This window comes from Amblyomma americanum, chromosome 5 (genome assembly GCF_052857255.1).
Source record: "Amblyomma americanum isolate KBUSLIRL-KWMA chromosome 5, ASM5285725v1, whole genome shotgun sequence".
Classification (NCBI taxonomy): Eukaryota; Metazoa; Arthropoda; class Arachnida; order Ixodida; family Ixodidae; genus Amblyomma; species Amblyomma americanum.
The window spans coordinates 172935433-172955303 of NC_135501.1; the positions used below are offsets into that span (position 1 = coordinate 172935433).

Sequence of the window (19871 nt, forward strand, 5' to 3'; positions counted from 1 at the left end):
CACTCTGGAGAGAACTGAATTCAGTGGTGAGTCAGCAAGCCGCAAACAAATTTAAAAGTTACAACTCCTGAACGGAATCTCATAGCTTCCTGTGAAACAGCGCCTTCTAAAGGCTAATGCCAGATATTTGAACAGAATGCATAAAAGCGCAATTAGAAGCAAGCGAATGAATTACTATCTTGCGTGTGTGCATGTTGCTTTTAAACTGTAATCATTTATGCTTTGTTGTCGAACTCGCCGTTTAAAAACTGAGATAAGCTACGAAGAGTAGCCTACTGTATACCACTGAGGGATCCGAACGAAACTACGCATGTTTCTAGGTAAATGGAGAGGGTACAGTCAAAACCATCATGAAAAAAATTTGCAGCGGCTTCACTTGGCTAACCCCTGGAATTAACCACTCCTTTCGGATCTGTGACGCAATGGATACTGGCTATAACAGACGCTTGGGTGACTTGGTAATCCATGAGTGTAGAAAGCGCAAAAAAGACGGGGACGTAGGAAGAACACAAAGACGAACACAGTAGATACGTGCTTCGTTTTTCAAAGAGAGAGACGACAATTCCCATCCCCGTGCTGGAAAAATACCTCTGTACTCTTTCATCATTTGAAGCATTAACAGCACAAAAATCACTCAGGAGTCCATTGCCTTTTAGGTTGCATTAATAACCTAACCATGCCACCCCACGTCACGCCATGAGCCGCATTTTCGACAAAACTGCCGTCTAAAAAGCTGCCAGAAAAGCCAAAGAACCTGACATTCGCCGAAGAAAGATTTTGTGATCTGCGCATGCGGAACGCCGCAAAGCTGCAGCATCTGGTTTCGCGTCCCGTCCCGGTTTGAAGCTTTTTAAAATGCGACTTTGTATCTAAAACATCCGGGCATGCAACCCACAAGGTAATCCTCATCCTGAGGTGGATGGTAGATAATTTGCGTGCTGTTAATCTTTCGTTAGAGAAAATGCGAGAAAAAGTGTCCCTTCAAAGACGACGAAAACCGCGGTCTTACGCATTCAAAAACACAACTCTAGCCCACTGCGCCACAGCAACATAGGAAGTAGCGGATTTTAATTCCCGTTCTCACAAATATGTTTTTACCTCTTACTTTTACGCATGCTGAGAAAAACCGAAAAAAATATAGAAGAGACACTTAAGCAGTACCTTTAAGGGCGTGTCGCATAGCGTTAATGGGTTAACGGCTACGTAGGTGGAATTGGTTAATCTCTACATTTATATATCGCTGGGAGTCCTGATTCCACTCTTGGTACACTGGTGCAGCATTTAAGCGATGTGCGACTGCCCTGCTCCAGGTCGTTTGACAGTGAGAAAAGTTAGCGACCGCCCAGTACGAAAGATCTCTGTCGCCGTCTGAGCGCCGGCTAGCTTCTCGGCTTCGGTTACCGAGCACTTTCCGAGAGACCCGCTGGTGATCTCCCGATGCTTCGAGTCGAGCACCGCGGCAACTGCCCTTTCTGTGTCTCGGCCATACGTGGCCGCGTCCACGTAAACGGGTTGCTTTCGCCAGTCCTCTCTATTCCTTCTGCTCTAGCTTCCCTTCTGGCTGTGTGAAGGTAGGTCTATGTTTTTCAGTATCGGTGTTACCCGGAGTTGTCTGCGTTGCTCGTCGGCTATAGTCCCCCAAGCAGCACAGGTCATCGGCCCAATGTTGCAACAGGATCGTCCCATCCTGGTCCCTTGAAGGGCCGGCCTTAGCCAATACGGGGCCAACGTTGGGCCAATTACTTGTGCTGCTTGGGCCCTACCCGGGAGTCTTCTCGCAGTTTTACCGTGCAGCCGAGTATTCTGTGGAGCGCTCTTACCGTTATCGTTTGCGCTAGCCTGTGAATCTTTGAGTGTAACAGGGCTTCTCTGAGTTCCTCGGAGGTTTTGGGTAAGCGCAGGTCAAGGAGCTGTTCCGTTCACGTTGTCTGCGCTAGCTTGAATTGGCGACACAAAGGAAGTGCAATGCGAACGGGCGATGTGTGGATTTTGAACTATAATGTTTTTGTTGTGACTAAATGAAAAGGAAAGAGCACACTTCTGTCCACTGCCTCGAACTGAGCCACAATCTCGGCCACGTGCAGCCAGAGAAGAGTTGAAAGAGATGTAAGAGGAAAGATTGGAAGAAGAGACGCGGGTCGCAACAACCGCGTCCGCCGAAGCGCTGGCGCCGGCTTTATCAACAGATACCGCATTGGCAAGGAGCTCTCGCCGCAACTGGCGACCACCCCTAGATCCGAGCCGCGAAGGGACAGATCAAGCCACCTCCTGTCCTGTCGCCTTTCATAGCGAAGTGCGTGGAGTCGTAGGTAGTCCAGCAGATAAAAGATACTGGAAGCCATCGTAACCAATCTCAGTGTTCGGTTCTACACGTGTGAAATATTTACTTTTCCCCCATTGATGCCTTCTCTCAAGAGCCCGGTTCTAGTGCCGTTCACAGTGAGACAATTTTGGCGTCGTTGCTTTACTGGTAATCACTCCCGCGACATGCATTTTCTGAATAATAATATAATTGGTTTTGGGGGAAAGGAAGTGGCGCAGTATCTGTCTCATATATCGTTGGACACCTGAACCGCGCCGTAAGGGAAGGGAGGAAAGGAGGGAGTGAAAGAAGAAAGAAAGAGGGGCCGTAGTGGTGGGCTCCGGGGTAATTTCGACCACCTGGGGATCTTTAACGTGCACCGACATCGTAGAGCACACGAGCGCCTTAGCGTTTCGCCTCCATAAAAACGCAGCCTCCGCGGTCAGGTTCGAACCCGGGATCTCCGGATCAGTAGTACTTCTCCCCCTGTCCTCTATTCCTGTCCCCTCACCTCTTTCATTTCATTTTTCCATTCTGCCTGCTGTCCTTTATTTCCGCTGCCCCAGCTCAGGTGCTTCAGTATCGATGGCAGATGCCGGGGCTAGCAAAAATCTTTTCCTTCCTTTTTACTATTATTTTTAATAAAAGCACTACCACCACCACCAGTCGAGCGCCCTAACCGCTGAGCCACCGCGGCGAGTATATGCATTTTATTAAATTGTTTTTTTTAGCAAAGGAAAGGGCGCAGTACTTGTCTCACTGTCCCACTTAGACACCTGAACTGCGCCTTAAGGAATTGGATGAAAGAGTGAATGAAATAAACAAGAAAGAAATGGAAGAAAAAGGTGTCGAAGTAGAGAAGGAGGGAAAAGATTACTGAGTACAGTATGCCTTCCGAGTGGGGCCCTCAGTCCAGGGCTCCATCTATCGCCGCGATCATGCAGGCCGGCCGTTAGATTGTACGTACAGGCCCAGCACCTGGTGAAAGGCACTGCCGTCATTTAGACCAAATGGGGTTCTTTATCGTGAACTGACAGCGCAGATTTCGCGTTTCGCCTGCATCCAAACGAGGGCACTGCGGCGTGGGCTATCCACATCTTCAGCATTCTCGGCTGCGCTTGCCGCCCTGCACAGAGAGAAAACGAGGAGAAAGGCGATCGGCGCTCGGGTGGGCTCTTTAATATTCTACTGAGCTCTATCCCCAGCCGTCCACACATTCGCACGCGCGTCTATGAGCACGACATTGCATTTCTCACGGCTGCCGCTGACATTCAATCTCACTGTGTGCGCCTGCAATCGTACCTGAATTTGCTTGAAAGTTCGTTCTGTGACTTACGTCTCACCTTAAATATAAATAAGAGCGATGTACTTGTTTTTCAAATGAAAGATCCTGTTCATCTGTCTCTCATTTTCCAGCGACAAAATGTTCCCCAAGTTAAGTGATTAAAATATCTTGGTGTAAGTTGTGATGAAAGTCTCACATGCGCTCTCACGTTGACCATGTTGCAGCGAAAGGGGCTCGTGCTGTGGCCATGTTGCATAGATTAAGTAATCCCCGGTTCGGAATGCGGAAAGATGCACTTTTGATCATTAGGTTTTGTATGTCCGACTAATTTTCTGGCACAGCTGCTTACAAAATTCGCCCGCTCGTTCTTTTGGAGCGAGAAGCGCTTCTGTTGGGACCTGGGCTCCCAAGTTTGTGGCCAATAACGTGCTTTATTCTGAAGCCCGTATTCCTCCGTTATTATCTAGATTTCAATTCCTAACTGTTCAGACGTACCTAAGGATATATCAAGTTTACACTGCTCCTTGTGTGTTTTTTTTTTGCCAGCCGACTTCTTTTTTTTTTGGAGTCCACTGGCCTAGATTTTATACCCCGCAGGTAGTTATGGTACAAAATTTGCTTGAGCCTTTAAATGTTCTTTTGTATAACATCCTTCCGACAAAAAACAGTGGATCCTCGATAGAAATTGTCTGTGATGACATTTTCCAGAATATCGCTAAGCATTTACCACCCTGCATTTTAAATGGATTAATGGAAGGCCATTTAAAAAGCCTGCCTAATAGCTTAACGATAGCTACTGACGCCTCCCAATGTGATGAAAAGGCAGGGGCGGGAATATATTGTCCGCTTCTAGATTGGTCTTTTTCTGTGCGGCCTCCCGACTACACCCCAATTTTCCAAGCTGAGTTTCTCGCTGTGGTGCTTGCTCTTTGAAAACTAGAGCCAGCTCTCTCTTCAGTGGCTGTCATTACAGACTCTCTTTCTTTGTGTTCGTCCCTTGCTTCCGCTGTAGATTCGCCAATCCTAAACACCTTCTATTGATTACTCCCTCCGCTCTTGAGTCTTGTTGGGTATGGGTGCCAGGTCTTAGCGGTGTGACAGCCAATTAAGTGGCGGACAGCCTGGCAAAGGAATCCCTCAATGGCCCTGTGCTACCTATCGTTCCGGCTACAGGGTACATCACATCAGCGAGGTTTTGAAGACAGAATTTGTTAAGAATGACAACTGCATCTCTTTTAAGACCAGATGATTACCTGCACCTGAGGTATTCGTGGAGCAGGAAATCATGCCATTCACGGCAGCTTGAGGTATCTCTACCAAGTTTCCGCTGCCGGATCCCACCCTTAAATTGTTATGTGCACACGTCTGGGTTGGCGCTCTATCCCATCCGCGTATTCTGTGGTGAGCACGAAACCATAGGCCATTTGTTTGTTGTTTTGTCGCCTCTTCACTATGATGAGAAGACGGTTTATAGAGAAGCCATTACAACCGCTTCGTCTCAGTTTGAGCAGCCCAGTCATATTGTCGTTTCGAGCCACCATACTTGGGTACAGCCACGAGTCTATTTTTACCGCGATCCTAAAATTTTTAATGGAATCAAAATGGCTACGTTGGTAACATTTTTTTTAAATGTCATTATTATTCTTATAAAAAGCATTATCATTAAACCACTCGGCTATAAACATCAGTGTCTACCTCCTGCGTGCGTTATGCATTTCCCGTTTCATTTAGCTGTTCCTCTTTTTTTTTCTTCCTTCCTCAGCATTCATTTTATTTTTGTCCATGAAAAGATTTATCTGAAAAACTCTCGGTTCCCCCCAATTCGTGGCCAGTCCCCTATGTGGGCATGTGGAAGGAAAGAAGGAAGGAAAGCCTCAGACGTTGCTGGCACATACCCACTACGGGGGAGTGGCCAAGACACAGGCGGTTAATTGCTGGATACAGGAATGTTTTGACGGGAAAAGGAGTGGTAATAGGATGTAGCCTGATAGATTGGAAGACGGAAGGACAGGGGTCCTGCTAACTTGGAGATCGAAGACGGGACAATGGCTTAATGTGCATAATAGTATACAATGCCTGTAAAGTTCCAATGTCGTGCTGGCTGAGAGCGGGAAGAAGAAATTCGAATGGGAGGCGCTGCGTTTCTTGAAGAAAATCTTGCACAGCAGAGCGCACACTCCTGTCGCTTCGTCCAAGCAAAGAAGCGCCAATGGAAAGAACAACCGCGGAAGACACAGGCAAGCCCAGTTGATGAAATGGAATTTGCAAAAGACGCTTCCTCAAATGAGAAAAGCGGCGGTAGAACAGCAGGAAATGATCTATTGTCTCAGGTTCGGCACAAAAAGGACACAGTGCGGAAGCCGCCAGGCCAGATCTGTGAAGGTAGAAATTTAGAAGTGGAACCCGGCAACGCAAGCGCGCGAAAGACACCTCTAGTCTGCGTGAGCGCCAGTCTTTGCTACTCCAAGGATGCAGAACGAGGGTAACAACAACATCATCATCATCGTCTTTCGAGCGCTAACAGCTCGCGTAGCTCGCGCACTCGACAACCGTTGCTCGTACCGGCCAGAGCTTGCTCTTTCTTTTGAAGTCCCACTGCATCTGCTCCCTGCCCGACCCACCCTCGAACTTCTCCCTCCCGCCTGCTGGTACCTATCTACGTGCGAAGTACCGTCAACTCTCGAGCCACCTTGAAGGGGCACCAGGCGTCACGCCCTTCTGTTTTCTCCTCTCAGGAATCTACCGGTTTCCAACCAGCGAGACCGCTGTCCAGAGTCGAGGCCTGTCCCGTACCCTGAAGGCCGCCGACTGAGGAACCAGGTGGGCTGGATGCGTATCCCAAACAGTCGCGTGTTCATCGGCCGTGCTTTTGGCTACGAACCGTCATTCTCCGAAGCACAATGCGTGCTCTGTGACTGTAGCATAGGCGCTGATCTGCCGTCAACTGTCACGTCGTACAGTTCGCAAAGTTTGTGCTGTCAAGCCTTTATCGTGTCTGCCAGCTTTAATGAAGATTTTAATGCTCGCGTAGTGGTAATATTTAAGCGAATTTAGACGCTCTAAAGAACACACGCCGATAGTAAATTGTAATGGGCAGTTCTTTCTTCTTATTGAAGGCGCCAACTTCGTCATTACCAAGTTTGCGTGATTTGTTCTCTAGCGGTGCAATGATATCCGCTCGCCTCGCTCCGACATGAGCACCGGGCATAGCCGCAGCAGGTTTGTTCACTACTCCCATTTAGGCGCTGGTGGTCTCATATTCAGGTAGGGGACACGGAATGAATTATGTGGCGATTATTTATTCGTAGTATAGCAGATAGTGAGTGTTAGCTCACTCCTAGGGGCTCGCACCCGCCTTATATTCGGCCTCAACCCACTGCTTTAGCCGGCAACGCCGCGATCCCTTACTCCGCTTGCGAGCCCACGGCCACTCGTTTACTCGTCCTGTCCTTCACCCGAGCTTTTGTACGACGTTCATCTTCAACGCGAGTCTTCACGCATGGGAACTCGGGAACTGGCAGCGAAAGGTCAGCGTTTCCCGCTTCATTGGAGTCCTATATGTCGAGGCTGACCATCTGCTTCTCAGCTTGTGCGGGTGACTCGCTGTCCACATAAGGGCTTGCCCGCCGCTCCATTCCTCCTCACGTTTCATTTATTTTCCGATAGCATAGCTAGGCTGAGAACCTTTTTCTAAATAAACAGCGCCTGAAAATGCTTGTTCGTTACAGTTGAGGCACCAATTTGAAAAAAAAAAATGACCTCGCGGTTACGACAGTGTAGCGCGAATTTCATCCCAAACTGGTTCGCAATTGCAATGCAGTAAGGTCGGCGGTCACAAATGCTTCTAGCAGCGTAGGGTGGCAAGAGGATGATAAATACACTCAGTAACGGTGACAAAACAGTTCGTCTAGTAATTGATCATGTTGCGCCTTCCTCAATCCTTCGGCGTCGTCCGCTCGGTTCCCACACCTCCTTCGTTTATCTTGTGTGGCACAGATTTTTTGCATGTTCGTGCTCAGGCCGAAATGCCTTAGCTTCGTCTTCACGCCCGGCGGGATCCTCCCTCGCACACCACTTGGGGTTGCATTTTAAGCGGCGCGAAGCACGGGATTTTGACGGCCTCGCCGCTGACTTCCTCGGCCATAAGCAAGTCACAGGTCCTGCGCAGCAGCTCTTGACGTCGTCGGTGGCTACGAGGCGCCGAGCGTTGCACATTTAGTCATTTGGAAGGTTTGAAGGACAGTGGTGAAGAGGATCCTGGCGAATAACCATTGGGGAACGTAGTCCCGCTTTCGGATTTCCTTCCTGCTTCCTTCCGTCCTTCAGGTTACTTCCGCCGCGTTCTCTTCTTACGCGCTTACGCCTTAAGTTAAGGCATAAAAAATATCCTAATGGGGGAAATTAAGCTGGAGTCTTTCACTGCTGCACTAGTCTTGTGGCGTGCTTCGAAGCGCGTGTTTGAGAGGGGTAGGTTAAAGCTATTTCCTTAGCAGGACCGAGACGGTAACTACTTTCTGCAACGCAACAAAATTCTCGTCGTAAGCAATGTCATAGCACCACCTCACACGCGCTTCTAATTCAGCTCGATACGCATTTGAAAAGGCCGCGTGGTGAGAATCCTATCGCGTAGCGCCTGAGAAGGTAAACAACCATTTGCATCCACATGTTTTAATCCGAAAGCATTAGGTGACTTATCGACTCGAAAACCTACCGTCGTCCAAAAAGTGGTGTCGATGCGCAATTTTAGCCAGTAGTAATCGGTACTAGTGTTTACAACTGCACCAACTACAAATGAATAGAATACATAGAATACAATTCGAATAGAATTGGAATTTATTTAGAAACATCTGAAATGCTTTCGCATCACTGCATGTAAGTTCCTTAAGTCTCTCCTGCAATTTTTCTCTCGACGCCTATCTAACGGGCTGGATTAGAACTAAGGCCATTCCGAGCGCTCGCTCAATAGGGCGGACATAGACAAAGCTTTCCCGCCCATTCCGTAAGCAGATGTCACATTGGGACGGATTAACGGCGAGCGGTAAAGAGTAATGTGCTGCCATCCGTTGAGAAATACTAGAACTAAAAGGCGGTCATTTTCGAGTCACGGAGTTGCATTCTCTCGTACGCTTTATTTTTCTCAAATTAGCTGGCTGCTGTGCATACGTTACACACCGCAAAAAAAAAGTAAGAAGTCCCCGTTCCCCTCCTTTCCCTCTTTCCGCATGGTTTTAATATGGAAGGAACTGGACATTTCATTTTGGATTTTCAGCAAAACTCTCTCCATTTTGCGTAGAGAGAAGCAGTGGTTAAGTTTTTCTCTACGGTGTATCGTTAACTCGTTAACACTGCTCCCCTCATTTCCACCAGTGCGAACTAACTACTGAAGCACCACTTTCCATATTGTCGCACGTCGTTAGGCAGATTTCTGACTGCAAGAATGCGTCGGTAATGGTTTTACTCTTGATGGACACCTGCCGGGATGGCTCAAAGCAAGCTGGGGTCTCCTGCAGGGCGCGGAGGTTTTCGCTGCGATAACTGCGACCGAGGTTTATGCCACGATATCATGAAAACACTGTCGAAAATAATCCGCGTGGCAGTGTTACCCAGAGCGTTATTGCTACCAGGGGCGCCCAAAACCCCTGCGCTGTCTCTCGCTGTGACGTTCCTAATAGTCCACAAAGCATAGCAATGCAGTGTGCACACCTTTTAATTGCGTTGTTCTTACAAGTCTAGACCGCGTCAGCTGAGCGTAAAGTTCTTGCAGCGTATTATTGTGTTGCTGTGGCAAAGCCTTCAGAACGTCGTCCCATTGCTTTTAATGCTTCAGGCTTAACGAAAAGGGGCGTCCTTGGAAAGCACTCCAGAGGCTCCAGACCTTGCATCGAAAAGTGACGTCTTTGCTGACGACTTTTTCTTGACAACCAAGACATCTAGACTCGCCTAACCATGGGTAAGCACCACTATCTGTGCCTTAGTTCTGTTGTTCTGCATAAGCTCTTCATTTTTACTTGAAGTTCTCTACGAAGGGATTGCACTACAAGATGAACATTCCTAACGCCCATCGCTTCATTTGCAGGTGAAGAATCGACTATTGAAGGAAGTAAGTATTGCTGTTCATATTTGAGCAGTGTTGAAAAGTTGTCAGAGCCAGAACTCGACAGAGCGCTAAATGTTGTGACGTCACAAGCATTCACGGAACTACAAACGCATGCCGGAAAACATAGTTCTCACTTCTGACCGCATCAGCAACTCGGACTCTTAATGAAAACGATGCATCATTCCAACATGAGCCATGGCGCCTCTGCCCAGCTAATAGAGTTAGATGTGCGCACCGTCTTCCACTCACTTGAAACGTACCCAATCGTAGATTGAATACGGAGTGGACGTTGCCTCTAGAGTCTCAAAAAATAAGACAGGCGATGTCACGGTACCACAACGAGTACTGATGATGCTCAATGTCCTCCGCACATTAGGCGGCGTAAGGGCTGTCCTGTGGCAATCCCCGAAATGGTTCCCAACATACCAGGCAATTCTGGACCAAAGCATTTTTGAGCGGGAAGCCATTTATGAATGCAATTTTTTCATATAGTACAAGATTTTATTATAACAATCAATACAGCCGGAGGTCACCCGACGGCAGTCTTGCATTTTCTTCTATTGACGTTTTTGCTATCATCAAAAACATTCTCGTCGCTTTTCTATGATAGTTTTAACTCTTCTGTGTAGAAGATTCAAAAGAAAGATTTTGCTACATATCAGAAGAACGGACCATTACCTTTAATATTTTCATAACAGCACCTTACAATATTCCATTTTTGTCCGAGAATGTTGGATGGACATGATAGCGGCAGTAGTGGTGCTGCCGAAAATTGCGGTGTCCCTGTTTGCCAAGACGTAGACGGTGGCAGTGCCACCCAGCGGCGATTAGCGGCCACATCAAGGCTGTGAACACCGAACATCTGTTACCACTCTTAGAGAGCAGACGCTTCCTTCGACACTGTAGAGTTTTGGATTTGCGTGATTTTTCAGCATGGAGGACGGCAGTACGGGTCCCGTTTCTTTCGTTATGTTCTTGGCTGTGTTTAGCTATTTTACAGCTATTTTGGTGCTTAAGAGTTTTCAGCATCGTTTAAGGTCCTATGAAGTGAGTTATATAGCCCTAAACTTCATGTAACAACGTATTGGCTGTATAGTTAATACAATAGCACACGTCTGTGGCTGTGATCAGGGCTATAGCTACACTCGTAGAGGTAAAGGCTCCTTATATGTTAGGTAATGGCATACGGTTTTGAGGTATCGACATTTTATTTTAAATTTCATTCTCATTAATAAGAGCACTATCGTATCTTTCTAGCCGCCATGTCATCGATTGGTAAGTACTGCCATCCTCTGCACCTATGTCGCAGAAATGGCCTGCCACAGCTTGGCATTGTTCAATAGCTTGAGGTACTCAAGTACTTACAATGAAGTTTGTCGCCCCTTTGAGCTTGTGTATGCATGAAGATAATGGAAATGCAAAAGCAGCTTCCGTGCTCAATACATGTGGGTGATCCGTTGTTTTCGGACATTTTGGAGCACGGGCGTTCCAGCATGAGGTCTAATGTCTGTACAACCGACACACGATGGCACCCAGAATAAAAGCAATTCTAAGCAGTCGGGCGGCAGTGTCTCTAAGCACGCACAGTTTACAGTTCAGCAGAAAATCATGTTGGACAGTACTAGCATGGGGTACTTTCGTTTTTTGTCGCACATTAGAATCGCCGCCAGGCGGCACGTTCTCAAACCTAAAATTGGGTTTTGAGGAAAGGAACTGACGCAGTAACTGTCTCACTTGTCTCAGTGGACACCCGAACCGCGCTGTAAGGGAAGGGATAAAAGAGGGAGTGAAAGGAAAAAGGAAGAAAGAGGTGCCATAGTGAAGGGCTCCGAAATAGTTTAGACCAGCTGATGGTCTTTAACATGCACTGACATCGCGCAGCTTACGACCGCCTTTTGCGTTTCGCCTCCATCGAAACGCGGTAGCAGTGGCCGGGTTAGGAACCACGAACTCCGGCTTAGTAGCCGAGCGTCCAAACCACTGAGTCACCGCGGCAGGCCAGGCGGCATGTTCTCTATTGTTTTCGGCCGATAAGAAGCCGCGCTATTAGGAGGCCGGTATCGACTGCGGCCAATACCTCCTGCTCGGTTGTTAAGGACCGCATCGCGCATGCAATTTTTGGAGTACTTTTCGCAGTGGCTTACTTTCAGTCATTCCGTTGTACGCAGCGTTGGAACACGACGGAAAAAATTGACGAGAGGTACAAGCGTGCAATTTTCGAATCTCTATTTTCGAGGACTATCTGCCGGTATATATTGTACTGTGACAGTAAGCAATAATAAGCCAGGCAATCCCTGGCGATACGCAGAGGCATTCACCTCCATCTAAACGCGGAAGCCGTGGCCGGGTTGGCTACCGGGTACTCCGGATCAGTAGCCGAGCGCCCTAACCACTGAGCCGCCGCGGCTGGTGGGCTTGAGGAATATGTGCGTACAATCAGCGTCCGCGGAAAGCAGTCAAGCCGCAACCCCCCTCTTGAACGCTAGCACAACAGCGTGCAAGACGACCACGGTGGCACAGTGCCCTTGGGAACAAGGAATACAATCTACTGACACAAGCAACATTATTTGCTGAAATAATACCGCCGGCTATCTGCAGGCGAGAAAAGCTGTTGCGAAGTGCTACACTAGAGTCAAAGACGTTTGAACACATCTTAAAATTTCGCCGGGCGGCGCCGATGCTTCGAGGACGGACGCAACGAGCTCGTGATATCCGTTCCTGCAAGGCTGCGCTCCGCTGACGAAGAGTGGATTCGAGCCGTCATTTGCACGCTTGTAGTTACCTGAATCCAAGATAACTTATTACCGGTCCCGGGTGCCCGCTCAGTTCTTTCAACGTATGTGGAGGAGGAGGAGAAAACTTCAAGACCAGCACTAAGGCACAGTGAACACAGAAAAAGAGCGGTTTATCCTCTAAGGCCCGTTGACAGTCTGCTGAGCCAGAGTGAATCCCAACACTTAAACATTACCGGGGAGGGGTAAGGGAAATAGGGAGAGGTAATGGCAGTGTTCCATGAGTAGACATTGTGTTTTGTGTCTGCCCTCGTCTTGAGGCAGTTGTTCCATGAGTAGACATTGTGTTTTGTGTCTGCCCTCGTCTTGAGGCAGTTGGGACAAAGAGCTGTGTCACGCCATCCGAAGTAGCTGAGTACTAGTGTGGTGAGGAGAGGGTTAGAACTTTGCGTTGGACGAGTGTTAGGGTATCATTGTGCGGAATCCCTGCTGTTTTGGTAGTGTTCAGCTATTTCCTGTTTTTATGTTGTGGCTTCTTCAGCTAACGTTGTTTTGTAGCGCTTAATGCGCCATCAGAGGCTCCCTCTCTTGACAGCTAGCGTCCCTAAGCAAAGAGGAAGGTAGTGCGAAGAAGCTCAACTCCATGAGATAGTCACCTTGTGAGTGCCCTCAGCTCAGTCCCAGTTTGGGCTTAAGTTTTTGCAAACTGTGTTGGTTTAGGAAACGCCGTTTCAACGAAGAACACTGCCCAAAATGGATATTGCCAGCGTTCTTATTTGCTTAAACAATGTCGCTTTTTGGCGTCATACAACCACACTTTACTGAAGAGCCATGAAAATAACCATAGCCCACAGTTTACAAAACGTGCACATAAAGTAGGTTTTTTTTCACCGGCAGTTTCAACCAAGATCTCCTCGAGGTTTCTGTGTTTCTCGAACAGAGGTCACAAGGATGAGGTTAGTCAGAAAAACCGACCACTCGCGCGCCAGTCGTTTTCATCAATACGCGAGTCACTATGGTGGCCTACAAAGCGCAGTCCCGGACATCTGGCACGTGCTATGCACTGGGCAGGCCATGGACAAGTACGCGACCAGTACAAGGCGTTCTGAACTTTTGTGATCGAGCATTTGTGATCAAGGCAGGAGCCGTCCTCGTGCACAAATGTACCAGAAGGAATTGAGTATTGATACTGCCGTCTTAATTCTTGCTGCAAATCTGGACTCTATTTTTCAGAGAGCAGTCAGATGTCGAGTAAGTACCAAGAGTCGGAGCAGTTGAACCCCTATAAATACTTTGTAGATTGTGCGCACGTTGAACTCGTAATCTCTGCATGGAACAATACTACTCTGTGTAGGTCCTTAAACCCGAGCCTAATACTAATGAAAGTGAGGCCAATCGAATAGTCCCTGGAATATCTGATATACTCATGTTTATTGACCACTACACAATATTTCTAGCGCTACTGCTGCTGATTCTTGAGGTGTGCTGCATCACGGAATAACTGGAATAATTATCCGGGAGCCTTCACAAATAAATGTGCAACGCTTATTGATAGCCTAAAGTTAAGACTTTTTGAATGCACTTAGAGTTTCTCGAACTACCTGAGATTTATTTTATTTCAACCGTGCTGCCAAATTGGTGAGTCAAACTTTAGCGCTAAAATTTTGCTGCATTTCAATCGTCTAACATAATGTTTTTGGAATTACCCTACAGCAATTGAAGGAGGCGGAGGGCAAGTATCGATACTGAATGATATACATACTTCCAAAGTTCGATAATTTTACATTTTACTCTGCGGTCGGGACATAGCAATGTGCTTATTACAAATCACTAGGGGCATTTCATCCAAACGAAGGTTTTTTGCCTCAAGCTTTTTTTGTCCTTGCACCTGCGGCGCGTAAAAGAATTAACATGAATAAGAGCACTTGTCTTCGACATTTAGAAACGGGGCTCATCTACCAAGGGCTTTTTTCTCTGAAAAGTTATCCTTGGCTGAAAGAAATAAATTTGTTCAATTTATTAGTCAGATGGGATGTCACGCAGTGTCTTCGCACTATGCCACTTTGCGGCCGCAACCATGTGGTACTCAAGCCAACTTTTTCTACCAGTTTGACGCGAACATTACTAAAATAAAACATGCGTTAATCGTCCGGAGTCGAGAATCTGTCGTCTAGCTGCTACTCGGCAGCCGTTGATTGCTATCTTCGACGCACCATGTCCTTGACAGCGGTGGCTGCAGTAAAAGCCTCAGAAGCGGGATGCGTCTATTTGACTGTGCGATAATGTTGCGCTATACGCAGCAGTCGCCAAAGAAGATTGATTGCCGTCCTGAAGTTGCGTGAAGACTCCGCAGCCGGGAATAATATTTAGATTGAATGTGACTTCCGTCCTGAGAAATACATTCTTTGGGACTGAACACCAAGTGTCGACGCAAAACATTTGCGTCGACACTTGGCGGAAACACTTCCGTGTACAGGTGGCGGCTGAATAGCCACACGTCCAAAATTAAGTGGATAACAAGCTGAGAGTAGCGATGTCTTTGTAACCCAGCATTGTAGGGCGCCGTGCATGCTTAGCAGAAGGGTTATCTATGCGATCCAGCTGAACTTTGAAGAATAGAAAGGTGGCGGAGGGAAAGATACAGTAGATCAAGAAGAAGACAGCTTTATTACACGGTCAGGTCTGCATCATCTGCACCCACCATTCGTAGTGCATATCTCCGACGGTTTTTTTTTTTTTTCATCACTGCCTCGAGGGACACCGCGCCTGCCAGGAAGTCCGGAAGGAGACACACTCTCAAAACAGGATTGTAAAAGTCAACCCTTAGAATCCCAGCTGCGATATTCCTGCGCCGTCAGAAATATTTCGTTCTGTTCGCACTCCGCAGCGACACCTCGCAAGTGGGTAGAATTGTTCGGGTTTCGTAGAAAAGGCGCCGAAGATGACTATGAGCAAAGCGCCGGGTTAACGGGCCAAAATACAAACCGCAAGAAATCTCTTTCCAGTGACAACCAAGGAAACCCGACCCCCTTGATTCTTCTCGGTCTGTGTTTCCTGTTCCTGCTGGTTATCGGTGTTGGATACTCTGTCTTCGGAGCTGCTGGTAAGTGCGCCATAGTCTCCTTAACAAATAAAGCTTTTGTGTCCTAAAAAACCATTCCTCATTATTACCATATGGTGTAAGGGTGTTTGGAGTTAGTGTCCTAACGAACGTTATTACTCGAAGAATTAAACGCAGATGCCTTCCAAGGTGTCCAACGATTGTTCTGAGGCGAAAGTAGCAGCAGTCAAAAACTTCGTTCGCCTCGTCTTCATTCAGAATATGCGTTGTAATATATTACTAAACACCGATGCGAAGGTTTTCTTCTTTTTTTACAAACAGCATATCTAATAAAAAGACATGCCACGACAAAAAAGATGTAGTGTTTAAACGTAGTAAAACGGAGTGCGAAGGCATGTATTTATCCTGGTTGGCTCAAAGTATTGCTCTGCTGGCCCTTCGGCGCGTCTGGGGGCGATATTATACTCGTTTAGACGTCTTATCGAGGTTAAACCACGGAGCAAGACTATCAGGAGGTGAAACTCTCGTCAGCGCTAGGGAGCGCCGGCGACCAGATAAAGTCACATTTGTATGCGCCCACGGGGTCGCATGCAGTGGCGGCGCCATGCGGCGCCTCGTAGAAGCAGCAGGGAAAAAAGTAAAAAAATATAGCGCCCGGGCAGGCGACTCCGGCGGCGCGCGCTCAACGCAGACGACAAGCAGACGAAACGGGTGTTTGCTTCAGCAGGCACGCCGTGACGTTGCATTTCAGTACTTTCTTTCCAGGCCGGCAGGCGCCGCCAGCAGGATAGTGGCGCCGCGGGCTTGTGACCTTTTGTGGGCTCGTGACCTCCGTGGGTTAAACTGAATCTCATTCTTTCGCGTCGCACATGGAAATGGATGAAGACGAGGATGTGCGATGCCCAGCATGAGTGTAGGTTGCTGTTTAACAGTAGGCGTGATCGGCGGCGGTAGTAGCCTAGTGCCCTTACGCAGTGGCCAGCGAAGCTGGTCTGTTCGCGCCGCCTCGTGTTCGAAACCCAGTCAAGGCAATATTTATTTTATTTCTAGACCGCCGTGGTCAGGGACGCCACAAGATTCCTGGTTGGGTTTGATTCCTTGCAGTAGTTAGTGCTTTCGCAGTTGAAGCAATGGCCGGACCACGGCTATGTGAAAACGCGCAAGAGCACGAAACGAAGGGGGAAAGAGGAAGGTCACCATGCGCAATACCCTTCCCTGTGTATCTACAAAAACTGAAGCTCGTTGAAATAATCGTGAGCTGCACCCACAGCTTTGCTTCGCGCGGATCGAATCAGTCATGTTTGCCCCAGGTGCCACCCCAAAGTTTTGTCGCTTCCAAAACAATCTTGTCGAGAAAATAGAAGATTGTCGCATACCCCGAGATCTTTCACCGAACGACCTGACTGATTGCGGTATCGCGACATTTTAATCGAGGGAATGCTGACGAATTGAAATTCGGCATTTGTTGGTATCCAGCGAAACCGTTTCACTGAGTTCCTTCTTCGTACGCAGGCCCAAGCGATGACGTCACTGAGGAGGCGTCCGGTGGAGGAGGTGGAGGTGGAAATGGGGTGTCTGGGCCATCTGGGCCGCCTCGCAAACCTCCATCGGGTGAGCTTTGCTAACAACTGTGATTGCACCTTGGACATCAAGATACTGCTTCTCATTCTTATAAATATATAATGGTCTTGCCCACTGACCTCTCGGATGGGAGCTGTTGCGGATATTCTGGCACTACAATGCCTACCCCCAGTAAAGCAGACCTCTACCTAAGGAAAACTTGTATGCTGCCATAAGCTAATACAGAAATGTCAACCAAACATATAATTATCACTCACATGCCGTAAAAATGTTATTTGCTTTTTTTACAAAATCAAAGTTGTTCTCCAGAGGTCATACAATATCATTCAAATTGTATGACGTTTGTCCGAAAACGCTTGTTGAGGTTAGTGCTTCATATAGCTCTTTTTACTAGGGCTGTGACCTGGGACGGGACTCATGTCCATGAACATAAATATTTTCGCCATGTGTTACCACTATTGCACTTTATACACCAAGTTTTATTGCACATTATTCTGGATAACTCCATACCACATGGTACAGCTCCCGAATAGGGTTGGAAACAGGAGGACATAAGTGCGCCGAGTAAGGAGTAACACAAAAGGTATTAGAAATTGACTGACACTAAGCCTCATCAGGAGAAAAATAAAAGCCCGAGGGATTCGGAAAGTTTAGAAACAAATGCGGGGTAACCAGTCTTCCCCGAAGCTGCACGCGCTGACGCCGCCACAGCGCGCATACTGAGGAGTTTCTGATAGGCTCAGTTCTAGTTTCGCGACATCCATACAGTTCACTTTCGCGCTTACTAACTTACACTTTAGAATTTTCCGCGAAGTATAAAACACTGGTCAGATCCATAACCAGAGTCTAGCCTGGGATGGTTGACGTCATGCCTGTCAGCAGGAACGCACCATATCACAGAAACGCGTCCCACGCCCCCGCCGCACGGTTAAGAGCTAGGGAGCAGCACGACGAGTTTGACACCCGTGACGGTGTTTATCGGCACTAAATCTGTCTCGGAAAACAAACTGCGGTGCATGTGCAACGAATTGGCGCATCATATTTTCTGGTCTTTGGCAGTAGGTTGCGTAGCTGCGATGATGCGGTGGCACTGGTTGCGAATATAATTAGTCATTTTCTTATAGCCATCACGTCACTGTGATCACAACTGGCACGCCGACTGAACTAAATGAAAACCTAAAAGATAATTGCACTATATGCCTTATTATGTCAACGCATATATATATATATATATATTTATGAAGGGAGCCAACAGTCACCGAAACCAAGGTGCATAGGGGAACGTTAATTTTTTTTTATATTATTATTATTAATGTGTTATGCTTATCAGTGGGATAATGATACTTAGATTAATAAATCGCTTAAAGAAAATTACTTATAAAGCAGCAGAAAAAACAACCATGCCGCCGGTGGGATCCGAACCCACGACCTCCGAATATCGCGTCCGGTGCTCTTACCAACTGAGCTACGGCGACGGCTGTCCAATCTGCTGCTCTCGTGGGTATTTATGTTTACTGGGTGTAAGCGAGCCTTGAGAGTGTTCACCAGTGCCACCCTCGACCATAGCGGCGGACGTAGCACGTCCTGTAATACCGCGAGCATGACGTAGGACGTCATATAACGGTGAGGGCGGAAACTGTGCGAGAGCCCTCTTATGCTACCTATGGCATCAAGACTGCCAGAACCGAGACCCTCGTTAAGCTATTAGCAGACAAGTTAAAGGAAATGAGGGGCCCGTTTGACAAATTTATGAAGGGAGCCAACAGTCACCGAAACCAAGGTGCATAGGGGAACGTTAATTTTTTTTTTATATTATTATAAAATGTGTTATGCTTATCAGTGGGATAATGATACTTAGATTAATAAATCGCTTAAAGAAAATTACTTATAAAGCAGCAGAAAAAACAACCATGCCGCCGGTGGGATCCGAACCCACGACCTCCGAATATCGCGTCCGGTGCTCTTACCAACTGAGCTACGGCGACGGCTGTCCAATCTGCTGCTCTCGTGGGTATTTATGTTTACTGGGTGTAAGCGAGCCTTGAGAGTGTTCACCAGCGCCACCCTCGACCATAGCGGCGGACGTAGCACGTCCTGTAATACCGCGAGCATGACGTAGGACGTCATATAACGGTGAGGGCGGAAACTGTGCGAGAGCCCTCTTATGCTACCTATGGCATCAAGACTGCCAGAACCGAGACCCTCGTTAAGCTATTAGCAGACAAGTTAAAGGAAATGAGGGGCCCGTTTGACAAATTTATGAAGGGAGCCAACAGTCACCGAAACCAAGGTGCATAGGGGAACGTTAATTTTTTTTATATTATTATTATTAATGTGTTATGCTTATCAGTGGGATAATGATACTTAGATTAATAAATCGCTTAAAGAAAATTACTTATAAAGCAGCAGAAAAAACAACCATGCCGCCGGTGGGATCCGAACCCACGACCTCCGAATATCGCGTCCGGTGCTCTTACCAACTGAGCTACGGCGACGGCTGTCCAATCTGCTGCTCTCGTGGGTATTTATGTTTACTGGGTGTAAGCGAGCCTTGAGAGTGTTCACCAGCGCCACCCTCGACCATAGCGGCGGACGTAGCACGTCCTGTAATACCGCGAGCATGACGTAGGACGTCATATAACGGTGAGGGCGGAAACTGTGCGAGAGCCCTCTTATGCTACCTATGGCATCAAGACTGCCAGAACCGAGACCCTCGTTAAGCTATTAGCAGACAAGTTAAAGGAAATGAGGGGCCCGTTTGACAAATTTATGAAGGGAGCCAACAGTCACCGAAACCAAGGTGCATAGGGGAA

The 19871-nt window shown here is 47.6% G+C and overlaps 1 protein-coding gene and 1 long non-coding RNA gene across 3 annotated transcripts in view; both read left to right on the top strand.

Moving 5' to 3' along the window:
- The first annotated feature begins 6148 nt into the window (after positions 1-6148).
- On the top strand, positions 6149-13667 carry LOC144135306 (uncharacterized). 2 transcript variants are annotated; one of them, XR_013315441.1, is made up of 6 exons: positions 6149-6235; positions 6323-6407; positions 9415-9537; positions 9664-9687; positions 10942-10959; positions 13650-13667. It is a non-coding gene; the product is annotated as an uncharacterized LOC144135306 (long non-coding RNA). The 2 variants fall into 2 exon arrangements; XR_013315442.1 differs by having other exon boundaries at positions 6151-6254.
- Positions 13668-13842: 175 nt separating this feature from the next.
- The window catches only part of LOC144134351 (uncharacterized), a 33748-nt gene continuing 27719 nt past the window's right edge, over positions 13843-19871 (top strand). Inside the window, exons 1-4 of the mRNA XM_077667281.1 lie at positions 13843-13896; positions 14130-14148; positions 15304-15519; positions 16990-17088. Coding sequence (XP_077523407.1) covers positions 13843-13896; positions 14130-14148; positions 15304-15519; positions 16990-17088 — 388 coding nt within the window. The remainder of the gene's footprint in view (positions 13897-14129; positions 14149-15303; positions 15520-16989; positions 17089-19871) is intronic.